The 12,589-nt window shown below is 37.4% G+C and overlaps 1 protein-coding gene across 11 annotated transcripts in view; it reads left to right on the top strand.

Annotated features, from left to right (window-relative positions):
- Positions 1-12,589, top strand: part of SWT1 (SWT1 RNA endoribonuclease homolog) — a 31,863-nt gene that overhangs the window by 2,766 nt on the left and 16,508 nt on the right. For 4 of the 11 annotated variants that reach the window (XR_010474411.1, XM_065072769.1, XM_065072768.1 and 1 more), the window contains exons 3-14: positions 1,099-1,157; positions 1,647-2,400; positions 3,365-3,421; positions 3,547-3,603; positions 4,209-4,338; positions 4,471-4,572; positions 6,025-6,213; positions 6,737-6,830; positions 8,794-8,930; positions 9,741-9,892; positions 11,177-11,315; positions 12,411-12,556. Coding sequence is in view for 9 of the 11 variants with exons in the window: in XM_065072769.1 (XP_064928841.1) it covers positions 1,099-1,157; positions 1,647-2,400; positions 3,365-3,421; positions 3,547-3,603; positions 4,209-4,338; positions 4,471-4,572; positions 6,025-6,213; positions 6,737-6,830; positions 8,794-8,930; positions 9,741-9,892; positions 11,177-11,315; positions 12,411-12,556 (2,016 nt within the window). In the remaining 2 variants the exon portion in view is untranslated. Of the gene's footprint in view, positions 1-1,098; positions 1,158-1,646; positions 2,401-3,354; positions 3,422-3,546; positions 3,604-4,208; positions 4,339-4,470; positions 4,573-6,024; positions 6,214-6,736; positions 6,831-8,793; positions 8,931-9,740; positions 9,893-11,176; positions 11,316-12,410; positions 12,557-12,589 lie in introns of all 11 variants that reach the window. The other 7 variants (XR_010474410.1, XM_065072774.1, XM_065072766.1 and 4 more) reach the window with 4 other exon arrangements.

A 12,589-nucleotide genomic window follows, 5' to 3' on the forward strand; every position in this document is an offset into this window, starting at 1 on the left:
GTTATAATTTCATTGGGTTTGCTGCTTTTACAACTCCAGAACCAACAACAGCCAGTTCTCCAGATTTCCTTAATTAATGAGGACTCCACTGGTTTCTGCAGCCCTTTTATTTTTTAATGAAGTGCTTTCTATTGGCGAAGTGGAATAGCTAAGGCCTCTCATATTAGGGAAATGTCTGTGGCAGTGACCTAATGGCCTCACAGAGTCAGCATGACCCATTTACCGAAGGAGTAACTTATTTGTAAAAGGCAGTAATGCCTAGAGCTTCCTTAGCTGAAGTAATCCACATGCTACCATTCCCTGTTGTAATTTCCTACACCCTGCTGTAGTTTTGGGAAAACTGAGTCCCATAACCCAAAGGTATATAGAAATTTACCTGCCTCATTGCGCAGAATTTGTATCAGCAGAGTCTCATTTTGCTGCTCCGTGTTCTCTCCCATAGCTGCAATAATAAACTGCTGATTGGAGTCACCTTCTAGTTATTCCACAACATTAACACAACACAAATTGCAATATAGGTATGCCAAGCAGTGATATAGCTGCTTTCTACACAGGGTCTGTTCAAATTCTTTGTTTGGGGACTATCTTTACTCTTAAGCAGGCCTATATAACTCTGGTTTCACACTCTTCTACTAATTAGTAAACCTGGTGAGAATTAATGACACATCTCTTCTGCACAAAAGCCTCCCATAGAAATAATCTCTTCTTTGGCCTTACCTAGGGGGTAGTTGGAAGCAGTCTTCAGGTAACTTTCTTCTCCCTAAGAATTGTTACAAATATACAAAAATAGGTATTTTACACACCGATTTACTTGTAGAGTATATGAAGCTCATGAATCCTCACTGTGCTTAATTAGTTGAGCTTTCTATATTTACAACCAGGACTCTGTTCCACATTGTTTTTTCCTGTGTGTTGTTCTTAAACGTAACAAAATCTAAACACTAGGTCATAGCAAGGTGTGTGGCTGCTTTTTTCAAGATTAACTTAAAATCATAGTGAATCTAGTATGAGATAATAGCTTGTTCCATCCTATGAAGATTTTAACTGCAGTTTCCTCTATAAGGCAAAAATCACTTAGATTTTTTTTTCTTCTTTTAGAACTCTGAAGACACAAAATCTTATAACCGTACTGTGAAAGGCGATACAGAGTTTCAGAGGTAAAATACTGAAGAAAAAAAGTTTGTGTTAAATTAAATTTAAGAAATTTGTTTGACTTGTTACCAAATAAAATACTTTAACTGATGAAGTGTTGGCGTTGCATTAATGAGTGAATTCCGTCTAAGCCAAGCAGTTTGAGATAGTTGAGAAGACAGGGTCCGGAAAAATACTCTCTAATAAGATGAAACTAGACTGATAGTGAATGCAGAAAAAGGTTTTCTCAGTTTTGTAAGTTAAAATAGCTGTGCAACTGGTAAAAATGTAAATACTAAAACCACTGTATCAAACTATTTTAAAGGATGGATGTTGCTGCAAGTCATATTTAAGAACATAGCAAACTAGTACTCATAAATAGTTAGCTGTAGCTGCTAAATCAAGTGCAGGCTTTTTTTGTGGTTATTTTTGGGGGTTTTTGTTGGGTGGTTGTTGTTTTTCTATTACATTAACTGAAGTAGATTACATTACTTATTTTGGTAATGTTTCTATAGGTTCAAAATAGAGAAGGACGTGCAAGAGAAGAAGCGAGACCAAGGTTCTAATATTTCTCACAGTACTGATGGAAGATCCCAAAGAAAATCTCCAAACAGAAGCAAAACCACAGACAATTCTTTAATCCAAACTGAAAAGCAAAAGAAAATAGTGATACAATTTAAAGCCAAAGAAATTAAACATGGAAAAAGTACACACACTCCTGATGTAGTGACTTCTAGTAGGGAAGGTCATAACAAAAGTCGTTTTGATGAAGCAGAAGGAAAAAGACTCTGGCATAGCTTTGCACTTCAGAGGGCGAAGGCGATGAAGAAAAAGACAGAGAAAGCTGAACTTTGCAAACTAAAGTTAAAAGCAGAACAAACAATGTTGGAAAAATTTAAGTTGTCTGCATATGATTCACATGTACCACATAAAAAGGCAGATGGATCAAAAAAACGGAGTGAAGATGTCAGAATTCCCAAAAAGCCATATGACACCTCTACAGGGACTGTGGATGACCATAGGTCTTCCACTAAGAAGTCAAATACGTTATCTAGAACTTGGGAAGAAGAGTATGAAGAAGAACGTAAGGAGTTTCCTATGAAAAAACGGCATGTGAGTAAACGCACACCGTCACGTGCTTCAACTGAAACACCGGAACGTTGGGACTTCAGTAAACGGAAAAAACAGGATGTTGGTTCTGGTAAAGCTGCTGGTGCTTCAGGAACTGAAGGAGGGGACTTTGAAGCCACAGCGTCATGTTTTAAGCAGGTAATGAGAACTCTTTGCTTTGTGCTAGTAGATCTTTCAGGCTACTTTCTGAATGGCAGGCAGTTTTTGTGTGAGCAGACTGTCTTCTTACAAATTTATAACACGATTTCTTAGTTAGCCTCATAGATTTTCCTTGAACGCAGTGTAAACCATATTAAAGTGTTTCTCTGCCAAATCATTAAACAAACTAGAAGAATAAAGGCCTTGCGTGTTAGGACTGTGTCTGCACAAATGCTTTCATAGTATTACTTTGCTGCTGGGGGTGCACACTACTTCAATTTAGGTATAAATGAACAGAAATTTTTTTGAACTCATATTGTCATATCATTTTCTGAATGAATAACCGGAACCAATGAAAATAGCGCCTGCCGAACAGGTGCTTATTGCTGACAAAGTGGTGCCAGGAGAACTTGGAGATGTTGAAGTAAATTTGTACGTTTCCTGCAGAACTTCATCTTTGGCTGTGATGGGTTTGTTTCTAAGTTCTGGCTTGTGTTTGGCTCTGCACCTCGACTTTGTCTGGAGTCTGGTTCCATCTTCTTTACATTCTTCCATCAGATATTTATAAATATTGATAAGATTCCCCCTTCTTCAGGCCAAACTATCCCAGCTCTTTCAGCCTTTTGTATGACAAACTCCCAACTCCTTTAATTATCTTGGTGACCATTTGCTCAGCTCACTCCATTAACTTCACATATGTCTTGTACTGGGAAGCCCAAAGCAAGAATCACATAATGACAAACCCACAAGAGACTGGAGTAATAGGCTCACTGTGTAAGCCACTGTATTTGTTTTAAATGAAAGCCATCCTTCTAAGCCCTTTTGAAATGATACTGTAGTTATTTTTTTATATTCATGATGAATTATGTTTGGTACCTATTCATTTTACTTGGGAGCATTCAGTGTTCTCTAAAAGACTGATAACTGTCCTGCTTCCATTCCTATTTGTTTCTGGACTTTTGAGGTCCCGTGCACATCTGACTCCTACCAAGACAGTGAGGACATAAAGTCTACCCAAAAGGTTAGTGATGTACTTGTTTAACACTGAAGAGCTATGTTCCAAAACTCTTGACATGGGGTCACTTGTTCCTCAGTCTTTCTTGATATTTTGTGGTATTGGGATGATTTTTAAAATTCTTCCTGCAGAACTTTGAAGTCTTTCCACCCCTTCAAGGCAGTCAGAATGCAGAAGCAGACCAAGAGGTTAGTAATGCACTTCTAAGTTGTGGTAAAAATTCATGGCACTGAGTTTGCGTCGCTGGACAATTGTCACTTTTCCTAGTATAGGCTTATGATCTACACTTCTAAAAATGTGGAGCATTTATTTTTCAAATACTAAACAAACTTGCTCAAGTGTCACTAATCAGGATCTTTCTGAGACTGAAACATTGTGTTTCTATTACCTGCCTCAATGTAGGAGCCTTCATAGCTGCCTACATCCTCTAGATATCTCATTTTCCACCCACTAACTTCTAAGCCAGAAAATAGACTTTTTTTTTAAGAAAAACCTGTCAGGAAACTGACAGTCCACATAGCAAAAAACAGAACGAAGTTTTTGGGTATGAGGTAGAAAGGACATAAATCTTCCTTCTAGGCTATATTTTGGACAACTTTTGTGGACTTCTTATAGTGTAGGGTGTGCAGAAGGTTCTTAACAGCTTTACATTTTCTGCACCAACTTTAAAAGTTTCCTGTTTCATTTTTAGTTAGTTTTAACACAACAGTATTAATATAAAAGTATATTTTTGGGGAATAATTCATAACGGATTGCTTACAATTGATATAATGCATTCTTTTTTTCGTCGTAGATGCAGATAGTTGAAGATTTGCATGTTGCTCGTGTTCAAAAGAGGATGGCGCTGCCTGTCGTACAGGCTTGTGGAGAGCTTACCAGTATGGAAATAGATCTTCCAGAGCAGGATTTAAATATTTCTGCTGGTATGTCAGGATTTGATGTTCTTTGGTATCTACACACACCTTGTTATTACAGTTGGTTAATGCTCTGAGTAGAGAGTACACAACTGATTTTTTCACAACTGTTTTTTTGTTGTGATTTTTTTTCTCCCCCAGAGTCTTTTACTTCGGGCCTGAACATATTAGTGGTGATTGACACAAATATAATGATTAGTCACCTTGAGTTTGTCAGATCCCTGAAATCTGAGGACATACCAGGTACGTGAATATGTAATGATCAATAAGACACTTTAAGAAAAAAACCAGATGTTCTAAGAACTCCAGACTACTTGAAGAAAAACAAACCTGGGCTTAAAAAGGCAGCAGGTTTCATATCGAGGCCGGTTCTGTGAACGCGAACAGCCTGCCTCTTATACCTATGTACCTATAGAGCATCATGGTCGACATTCCAGGAATGTGTATGGATTCTTAGAGGTAAATAAATCTTACGTACTCTAAGAACATACTTTTAAGCATTTAATCTGATACTAGAGGCAATAGTGTTTTCTACTCTTTTTGGCATTCTTTTTTCCTAGAAATCTAAAACCACTTAAAATCTGATAAGCAGTCACTCAGTGCGTTATTTATGTCTTGGTAAAAGTCACAGAATTCATGAGATGTGTGAGCGATTTCTCAGGAATTCCACTTGCAAACCCTGGCTTTGATGTTTGGCTTTGATGTTTGTTGTGAGGCTTTTAGTGATTTCATGTTAGCAGGATTAGGATCATGCATGTCAGTTGTTGGTAGACATTTGGAATCTATTGGAGTATTTAGGGTCCTTGGATGCTTTCAGTTAGTGAGAACACTTATTCTGGCCACCTGGAAAATAACGTTAATAAGGGCCTGAGCAATTTTCAAGAGTGTGCCAGACTGTATTTCTCTTTCCAATGTTAGGAACTGTGCTGCATTGTGTAATACTGGGAGCTGCAGTCTCCAATGACTTTTTTAGAATATTGCAGCTGTCAATTTCTGGTCCTACACTAGGCCTGTTATGCAAAAGGTTCAGAAAATTGCTCATTCTGTATCCGTTTATTACAAAATAGGTGGATATGAATGTATTTTTTCCAAAATCGGCTGTACAGAACAGTCATGAAGTTTCTGATTTGCTGTGTATATCGTATATAATAGTTTTAAAGTTCAAATCATACCTACATCCAAATAAAACCATAGTTCAATGTTCATGCTTCCTGTTCCTTGCTTAGGAACTCTGGTTGGCAATCAGCACCGCTCATCACCCCTTTTCTTTGACAATTGGTTTTGTACAGTGGCTGTTGTGGTCATTCAGGCATCTTCAGCCTGTTCTTTCAGCTGCTGTCACCGTTTGCTTTAACATCTTACACTCAGTGTGTGACACGACATTAATTGCTGCAAATATATTTTACGACACCGCTACACACTGCTGTCCAAGTATTCAATTGATTAAAATTGTTTATTCCTTTTGTTTGCCTAATTTTGGCGTTTTTACATATAACCAGTGTAGTGCCGGTTTAAGGTTAGATTAGAAACAGGGAACTTGGCCTTTTTCAGTTGTTTATTTTTTAATATCAGATACTCTTGAGCACGGAATATGAAAACTACTGGCAAAAAAGATACATGGAAGCTAATGTAATTATGATATTGACTTAAAAGTCAGGCAAATTATTACATTTAAATTCTTTTTCTTCCTTGCAGGGGTTAACAGACTTGCATTAATAATTCCCTGGGTCGTTCTACAAGAGTTGGACAACTTGAAGAAGGGGAAAATGTTGCAGCATGTGCGGGACAAAGCTATCCCTGCAGTCCAGTTCATCTACATGTGTCTCAAAAACCAAGATGCAAAATTATGGGGGCAATCCATGCAGCTCGCTTCTCAAAAAATATGTAATACATGTGCAATCAATTTGCTTTGGGTACTTAATCCTTGCAGTACACTTAGTGTGAACATTTGCACTAAATTTTGAGTTTAATACAGTCTTTACTCTGCAGTTTGCTAATTAAAATTAGCTAATAGCTTGCAGCAGCCTTCAGGCTTTAGTGTGCAAATACTTTATTCACATTAGTGCTTTGCTTGCTGTGTTGTCAATTGTTTCTCTGTGAGGGACTTAATGAAAATTTATCTAGTTACTACTTTTGCTTATGAGCTAAGGATATGTTGTTTGCTTTTGCTTTTGACTTGGCCATCACAAAATCTGACATAGTGAAATTTGTGTGGCTCACTTGACATTTTCTGGCAAAACCATGGAGTAGTATCAAAGAATTCCAGGCTCACATTTGTGCTTAGGTTACAATTTGTGTCCTTGCTTGGGGAGTGTTAAACTGAAAAACAGTACCATGACTACACTGAAGTATTTCTTACATTGAGTTCTTTCTGAAGATGTCAGCACTCTCTTCACTCAATTTGCAGATGGCCTGAGTGACGAGAACAATGACGATCGCGTTTTACAGTGTTGTCTGCAGTATCAGAACCTCTTTCCTCAAGCTGTCGTCGTACTCTGCACGTAAGTTCCTGCATGGTTTTGGGTCTCTTATGAGGCTTCAGATTGTCGCATGCCAAATACACTGTTTTCCAATTAGATCTTCAAATGAAACTTACTGTTTCTGAAGTAAGCTTTTTGAAGAGCAATCACCCTCTTAAAAGCTAGAGCGGAAGGATATAATAAAACACAAAGAGTGTGGACTTAAATCACCTTCATGTATGTCAAGGGTTTTGATTGCAGGGTGACAATAAAACTGTGGCAGATGTATTGTTAACCCCTTCTCCTCCCCCTTCTTCCTTCAGCCCCTCCCTCTCCCCCCTTCCCACTAAGGACAGGTGATCGGGAGGGAAAGGACAAGGGGAACAGAGTTGGAAAAATTAAAAATGTTTTACTAATGCTACTAATAAGAATAGAGAAAATAATACAAAATATACAAAACCAATCTTGAAAGTCTCAGCAACTGCAGAGCCGGCACCCGAAGTCCTGGACTGGACTCTGCAGCCAACCGGAGCTGGATTCAGTCTGTCACTAGGCCTCAGTTCGCAGGGATGACTCTCAAGGTCCTCTCCTAATGTCGGCCATAAGGAAAAGGGAGATCCTTGTGATCTCCCACTTTTATATGAAGTATTCACGTGAATGGGATGTTATACACAGTTGGTCAGTTTCTTGGTCACCTGTTTCTTGTTGCCCCTCTCGAGCATCCCTTTGTTATCAGAACTTCACATTCCATTGCTATGTTTCCCCAAACATGGATCTGGTTCTCCAGGAAAATGCAGCTAACATGAAGCTGTAGCTGACAGGCAAATTCACTCAAAGAGAAACTTGTTTTTAACAAAACCAGGACAATGTACTTGAGGCCTGAAGTAGAATTAAATTTACTCAATATTCAATTTTAAAACTTTTCAAAGCACAGCATTCTCAGATGTTCTGATTTCTGATAAAAATATTACTGGAGTTACAAAATAGAAAAGTGGTATTAATTATTGAGGTTCAGTTAGATGCTTTGTATCTGCTCATCTGATTGAGAACAGTGATAAACATTGTCATTGATCTTAAAAAGAGCAAAGATGGAGATAAACTTGCTTCTGGTTTGGGAAGGGTGATGGGTGATGCGGGTTATTTTTAGGAAGAGAGGAGATAGAGATGGATTTGTCTCTGCTCTTGTTCTGTGAGGATAACAGCTGAGTTTTATGTATTGATTCTGGATTTGACACAAGTCACACGAAGCTGGTTTTTAAAGGGCCGATATTCCTCGACAGGGACTGTGAACAGCTTTGGTCTTCGCTGAAACCCGTGTAGGTGCAAGAAGCGTGGTGTTAAGAGCCCAGATATCGTTTTGTGTGAGGTGGCATGTGTGGGTTGGGTTGCTGTGAAAATACTATTTTGGTGGCGCTATTGGTAGGACTACTAATAACGATTTGGGGCTTCTCTGAGTAAAGAATAGAAAGTGACCTCAGAAGTGCTTTTCAGCCAAAAATCCCTTTATCCTTTATCGTTGTAAGCAATGGAAAATTTTGAGAAAAGTACTAGGTCCAACTTTATACTGCATCCTTCTAGTAGTTCTGCTAGAGCAATGTATAACTCGACAATTATTTGGCCAGTAAAACACTAAAAAAAGGTATTGAAAACAAGGATTAATTGTACGATCAGATCAGATATTACTGGCTTAGATCATTGCCTTGTTTGTGTTCCAAGGTCATAGCAGCTAGGTTTCATTGCTGTAGTATTTATATCCACTTTTTCTTAAAGCAAAACTAGAACCTGAAGCATTTTTCATTATGTTTCTATTTGTTTCAGAATAGCTGCTTTAGTTAATTTTGTGGTTTAATTTTTTTGAACTGTTTCTAATTTCTTGAGGAAGAAAGCTTCGTATATAATGAAGCTCACAAGATAAGCTTACTGAAGACAAGGTTTTCCTTGCGTTGGCTTTATTACTTGCTATGCAATGTCGGTTTTATGTCAACAGTGAATTCTCTTCTCCTAGGGATGATAAAAATTTATGTAATAAAGCCATTGTGAGTGAGGTCAAGGCATTCTGCAAAGCTGACTTGGTTACTGCTCTGCGCAATCTGAACGTGAACAGGCACCAGAACTGTGCTGAGCTGCAACCGTCAAAGTGTGGTACGTTTGTTTAACGTGCACAGACACTTGGTGGCTTTTGAGACACGTAACAATCAGTGGAGGAGTGGGAGTATGGTTTCTATATAGTTTCTACTCTAACTTCATTTTTCAGATACTTTTAATCCTTAGGAATGGGGGGGGGGCAGATTTTTTGTTTTCAAAGATCGATGGCTTTTTAACAGTTTGAGACCCCTATTAAAACATCTGTCTTTCAGAGTTCTACAGTTCAAATATGACTTTTTTATAGAAGAACCACAACATGAACGTTCTATGTTTATAATAATCTAACTTCTTATGACTGAAACTATTTTTTTCCAGATGATTTAGTTTGGGTCCTGTTTTTAGCAGTTGTAATATTCAGTGTGCTGCGATCACACCCATACATACTATGCTAATACTTTTCCTTGCATCCCAAAGAGTAGAACTTGATCCTTGGGTTGCCTGTTCGTTTTTCCAAAGCTATAAATATAGCTTACAGTATTAAGAAGTGATCATCTTATATTTGCTGATAACCCCACTGGCTGTATATAATCTAAGTTATTTAAGGAAAAAAAGAAATGTGGAGTAAGATCACAAATGAATGAGGCTCTGGGGAAATAAATCTTTGTCGTTGGTAGCTCATAATTAAAAATACCCACAGTACAAGTGAGTATAACTAGAAATACTTGAAATGTAATTAAGTGTAGCATAACATAAAGTGTGAGTGCTGTCTGTCTTTATTTACGGGAACAAGTTATTTGTGTGCTATCAACATAAATTAGATACAGAAACATTTGCACTAAGTACCTGTTGTTATCATTGGTTTGACAGATGCAGAATTGGAGAAAACAGAGAGAGGTGACGCTAGTCTTACTGCGCGATTCCCAAATATGCTTCCAGACCTTGAAAAGATCTTAGGAGAAGCTTTATCTTGTATTTTGGAGACTGAAATGAAAATCGCATTTGGAAACCTATGGATGGAGGTGATTTCTTTTGTCATCTTGCTTGATATTGCAAGTATTAAGAGGTTTAAGTGTCCTTGGTATTTTAATGGTATTAGTACCTGTGCTAAGCCAAACAGCTAACTCACCTAATTCACTAATCTAACAGTTCAGAAACAGTGAACAGCCAAGTGTTCAAATTTACTATTTCATTTTATAACAAGATTATTCTATTTGACCAGTAATGACTGTGCAGTATTGGACTAGTATTTGAATGGAAAGGTAACAGAAGTGCCGGCTGTTCAGTGTGAATTTTGGGAACTCTTTGTATTAGTTGCATTAATTTTCTATTTCAGCTTTTCTAGCATGGTTAAATCACTGCATTGTAAATATGTCCTTGCAGAAATGTTTCCGTCACGTTTGATATAATATTGAGGCACTGTTGTCGCAGGCGCTTCTTCTGCTTCATGGCAGCTGGTTTTAGATATCATGTGGATAAAATTGTTCACAGCTCAGCTGGTTACAGCGCAGATATAGAATTACAAGGGTGTTAATGAGAAGCTCCAAACACTCACTCTTTCAGAAATATTGTTAACAGAAAAGAAATACTGGTGTATAAGGCCCTTTCAAGTTATCCGTGCTTTGGTTTAAATTCCATTTCATAGCTGGTAGGGGCCAGTTAGAAGTTTGAATTTATTGCAGACAAGCTTCTGTGGCTTTAAAAAACATAAATCTGCACAAGACGACTGTTGTTCCACAAGACAATTTCAATTAGTGATAAGCTTTGAGGCACTTCGAACTTAATTTCTGTTAACATATTTTTAAGCTCTGGTTTCACTTGGTGGTAATAAATTTAAATTTTATTACAAAATGCATATGCTATTTCATGTATATGTACTCGCAGCTAGGAGAAATGTGTTTATTTTTACTTTAACAATACTAGAGAATCAATGCTGAATTTACCGTTGTTCTGGATTTGTGCATAAGTAACACATTAAATAACTTTAAGAGATCGCTCGAGAGTATTTGATGGGTTTGAGAAAAAAGGGAACCAAATATCACAAAAATATTGAAAGATTGTTATTTATTGTACACTGAAGAATTCTGCGTGAGCATCTCTACTTAACCCATGATGCTGTTGAATCAAATACTTTATTTATAGATGAACTTGTTAGATCTGTATATAACCTTATTTATGAGGAATGATTCAAATTCTACTTCAGCAAGCATAAATCATAACGTTTTTGAAGAACAGAGCAGTTGTGAAATGCGTCGGAATATGTCTATATATGTCTATGTTTGAATATATAGTGTATTATCTTTCAGATCCTGTATCTGAAGCCACCATGGACACTAGCAAACTTGCTGAAGTGTTACAAAAAACACTGGATGGCTGTTTTTGGTTATGTTGTGCCAAGGAATTTACTTTCAACCGTTGAATGCCTCTATAAACACCTTTGTACAGGTAAGAATCTCTGAGAACGTAAACTATACACTTGTAAGAAACTACACTCTTCTGGTTTTAGTACTTAGAGAAGTAGATACTTTGAAAAGGCACGTGCTCTGTGCCGTCAAATAGTGACATGTTCTCTTCTACTTTTTTTGTTCATTCAAGATTATCTAAGTGGAGCCTTGGTCAGTCTTACCTGCTTTTGTATTGGTCCACAGTTTATTGCCCAGATGGGTGACAAAATCCCAACACTGGTTTTGTAGCCTTAAAGCCAGAGTTGAACTGAAATCGATGAAATATGAATTACATTTAAAAAAAACCCTAAACAAATAGAGCTTGTGCCACGATCAAGTCTGTCCAGGCTCTGGTTCTGGGGGCTCTAAATATCACCTGAAAAAATCACAAAAAATGATTTCTGAATTATTTTCTTTTTTAACTTCAGTATTATTCAGCCTTTTTCCCCCCCCTATTTTTTAATACAAAGACAGTAAAAGCAAATGTCTGGATGCTATCAGGCACGTAAGACTTTATTTCACACTACGCACCTGCAAAAATCAGGGGAAAAGCATTTAAATTAACATATGGTATATTCATGGTCACCAAAGTCTCAGAATTGTTTCTAAAAAGCAAATAATCTTTCTCCGTCCTTTGCCGCTATGTTATGTGTGGCAAAATGATCTGCATTTGCCAAATAAATTATAGGGGAGTTAAGACAAATTAATGTAATAGATGAAGGCAGGGAGGTTTGCTTGCAAAAAAAGAAGCCAACAAAAAATCCCCAGCCCTTTCATTTATTTAAAGATGTCTTTAAGAACTTGAATTTAACAGATATCTCTCTTTTGGGCTATTGCTGTTCTACAGAATTATTTCAGATATGCCAGCTGATCCTCTTGCCAGATCCTGGGCTAAATTTGGAAGACTCGATTAAGTGAGAAGTCTTAACCTCACTCGTTTCTCTTGAGACTGTTTCATTTAATGCTTCTCAACCTTTTCCAAGGCTTTTCACGTGCTTCAATTATTCCATATATTTGTGTATTCAATTTGCCTCCTACAACTGATAACTCCTAACATTTATTTTTTCTATTTTCTGTATTAACTTCTAAATATCAGGTAAAACAGTTGACTCCTCAACAGCAGCTCTCTTGCTCCAGGAATCCAAAAAATTGTTCCATGCTTTCAGTTCAAGGTCAGACTATGACGGAGTTCTTCCCCATGCTTACGCTGAAGTGAATAAGCTGCACCAAACGCTTACAGAGGTACGGGGAGCTTTAGTTTCTCCATGTTCATAT

Source organism: Columba livia, chromosome 8 (genome assembly GCF_036013475.1).
Source record: "Columba livia isolate bColLiv1 breed racing homer chromosome 8, bColLiv1.pat.W.v2, whole genome shotgun sequence".
NCBI classification, from domain to species: domain Eukaryota; kingdom Metazoa; phylum Chordata; class Aves; order Columbiformes; family Columbidae; genus Columba; species Columba livia.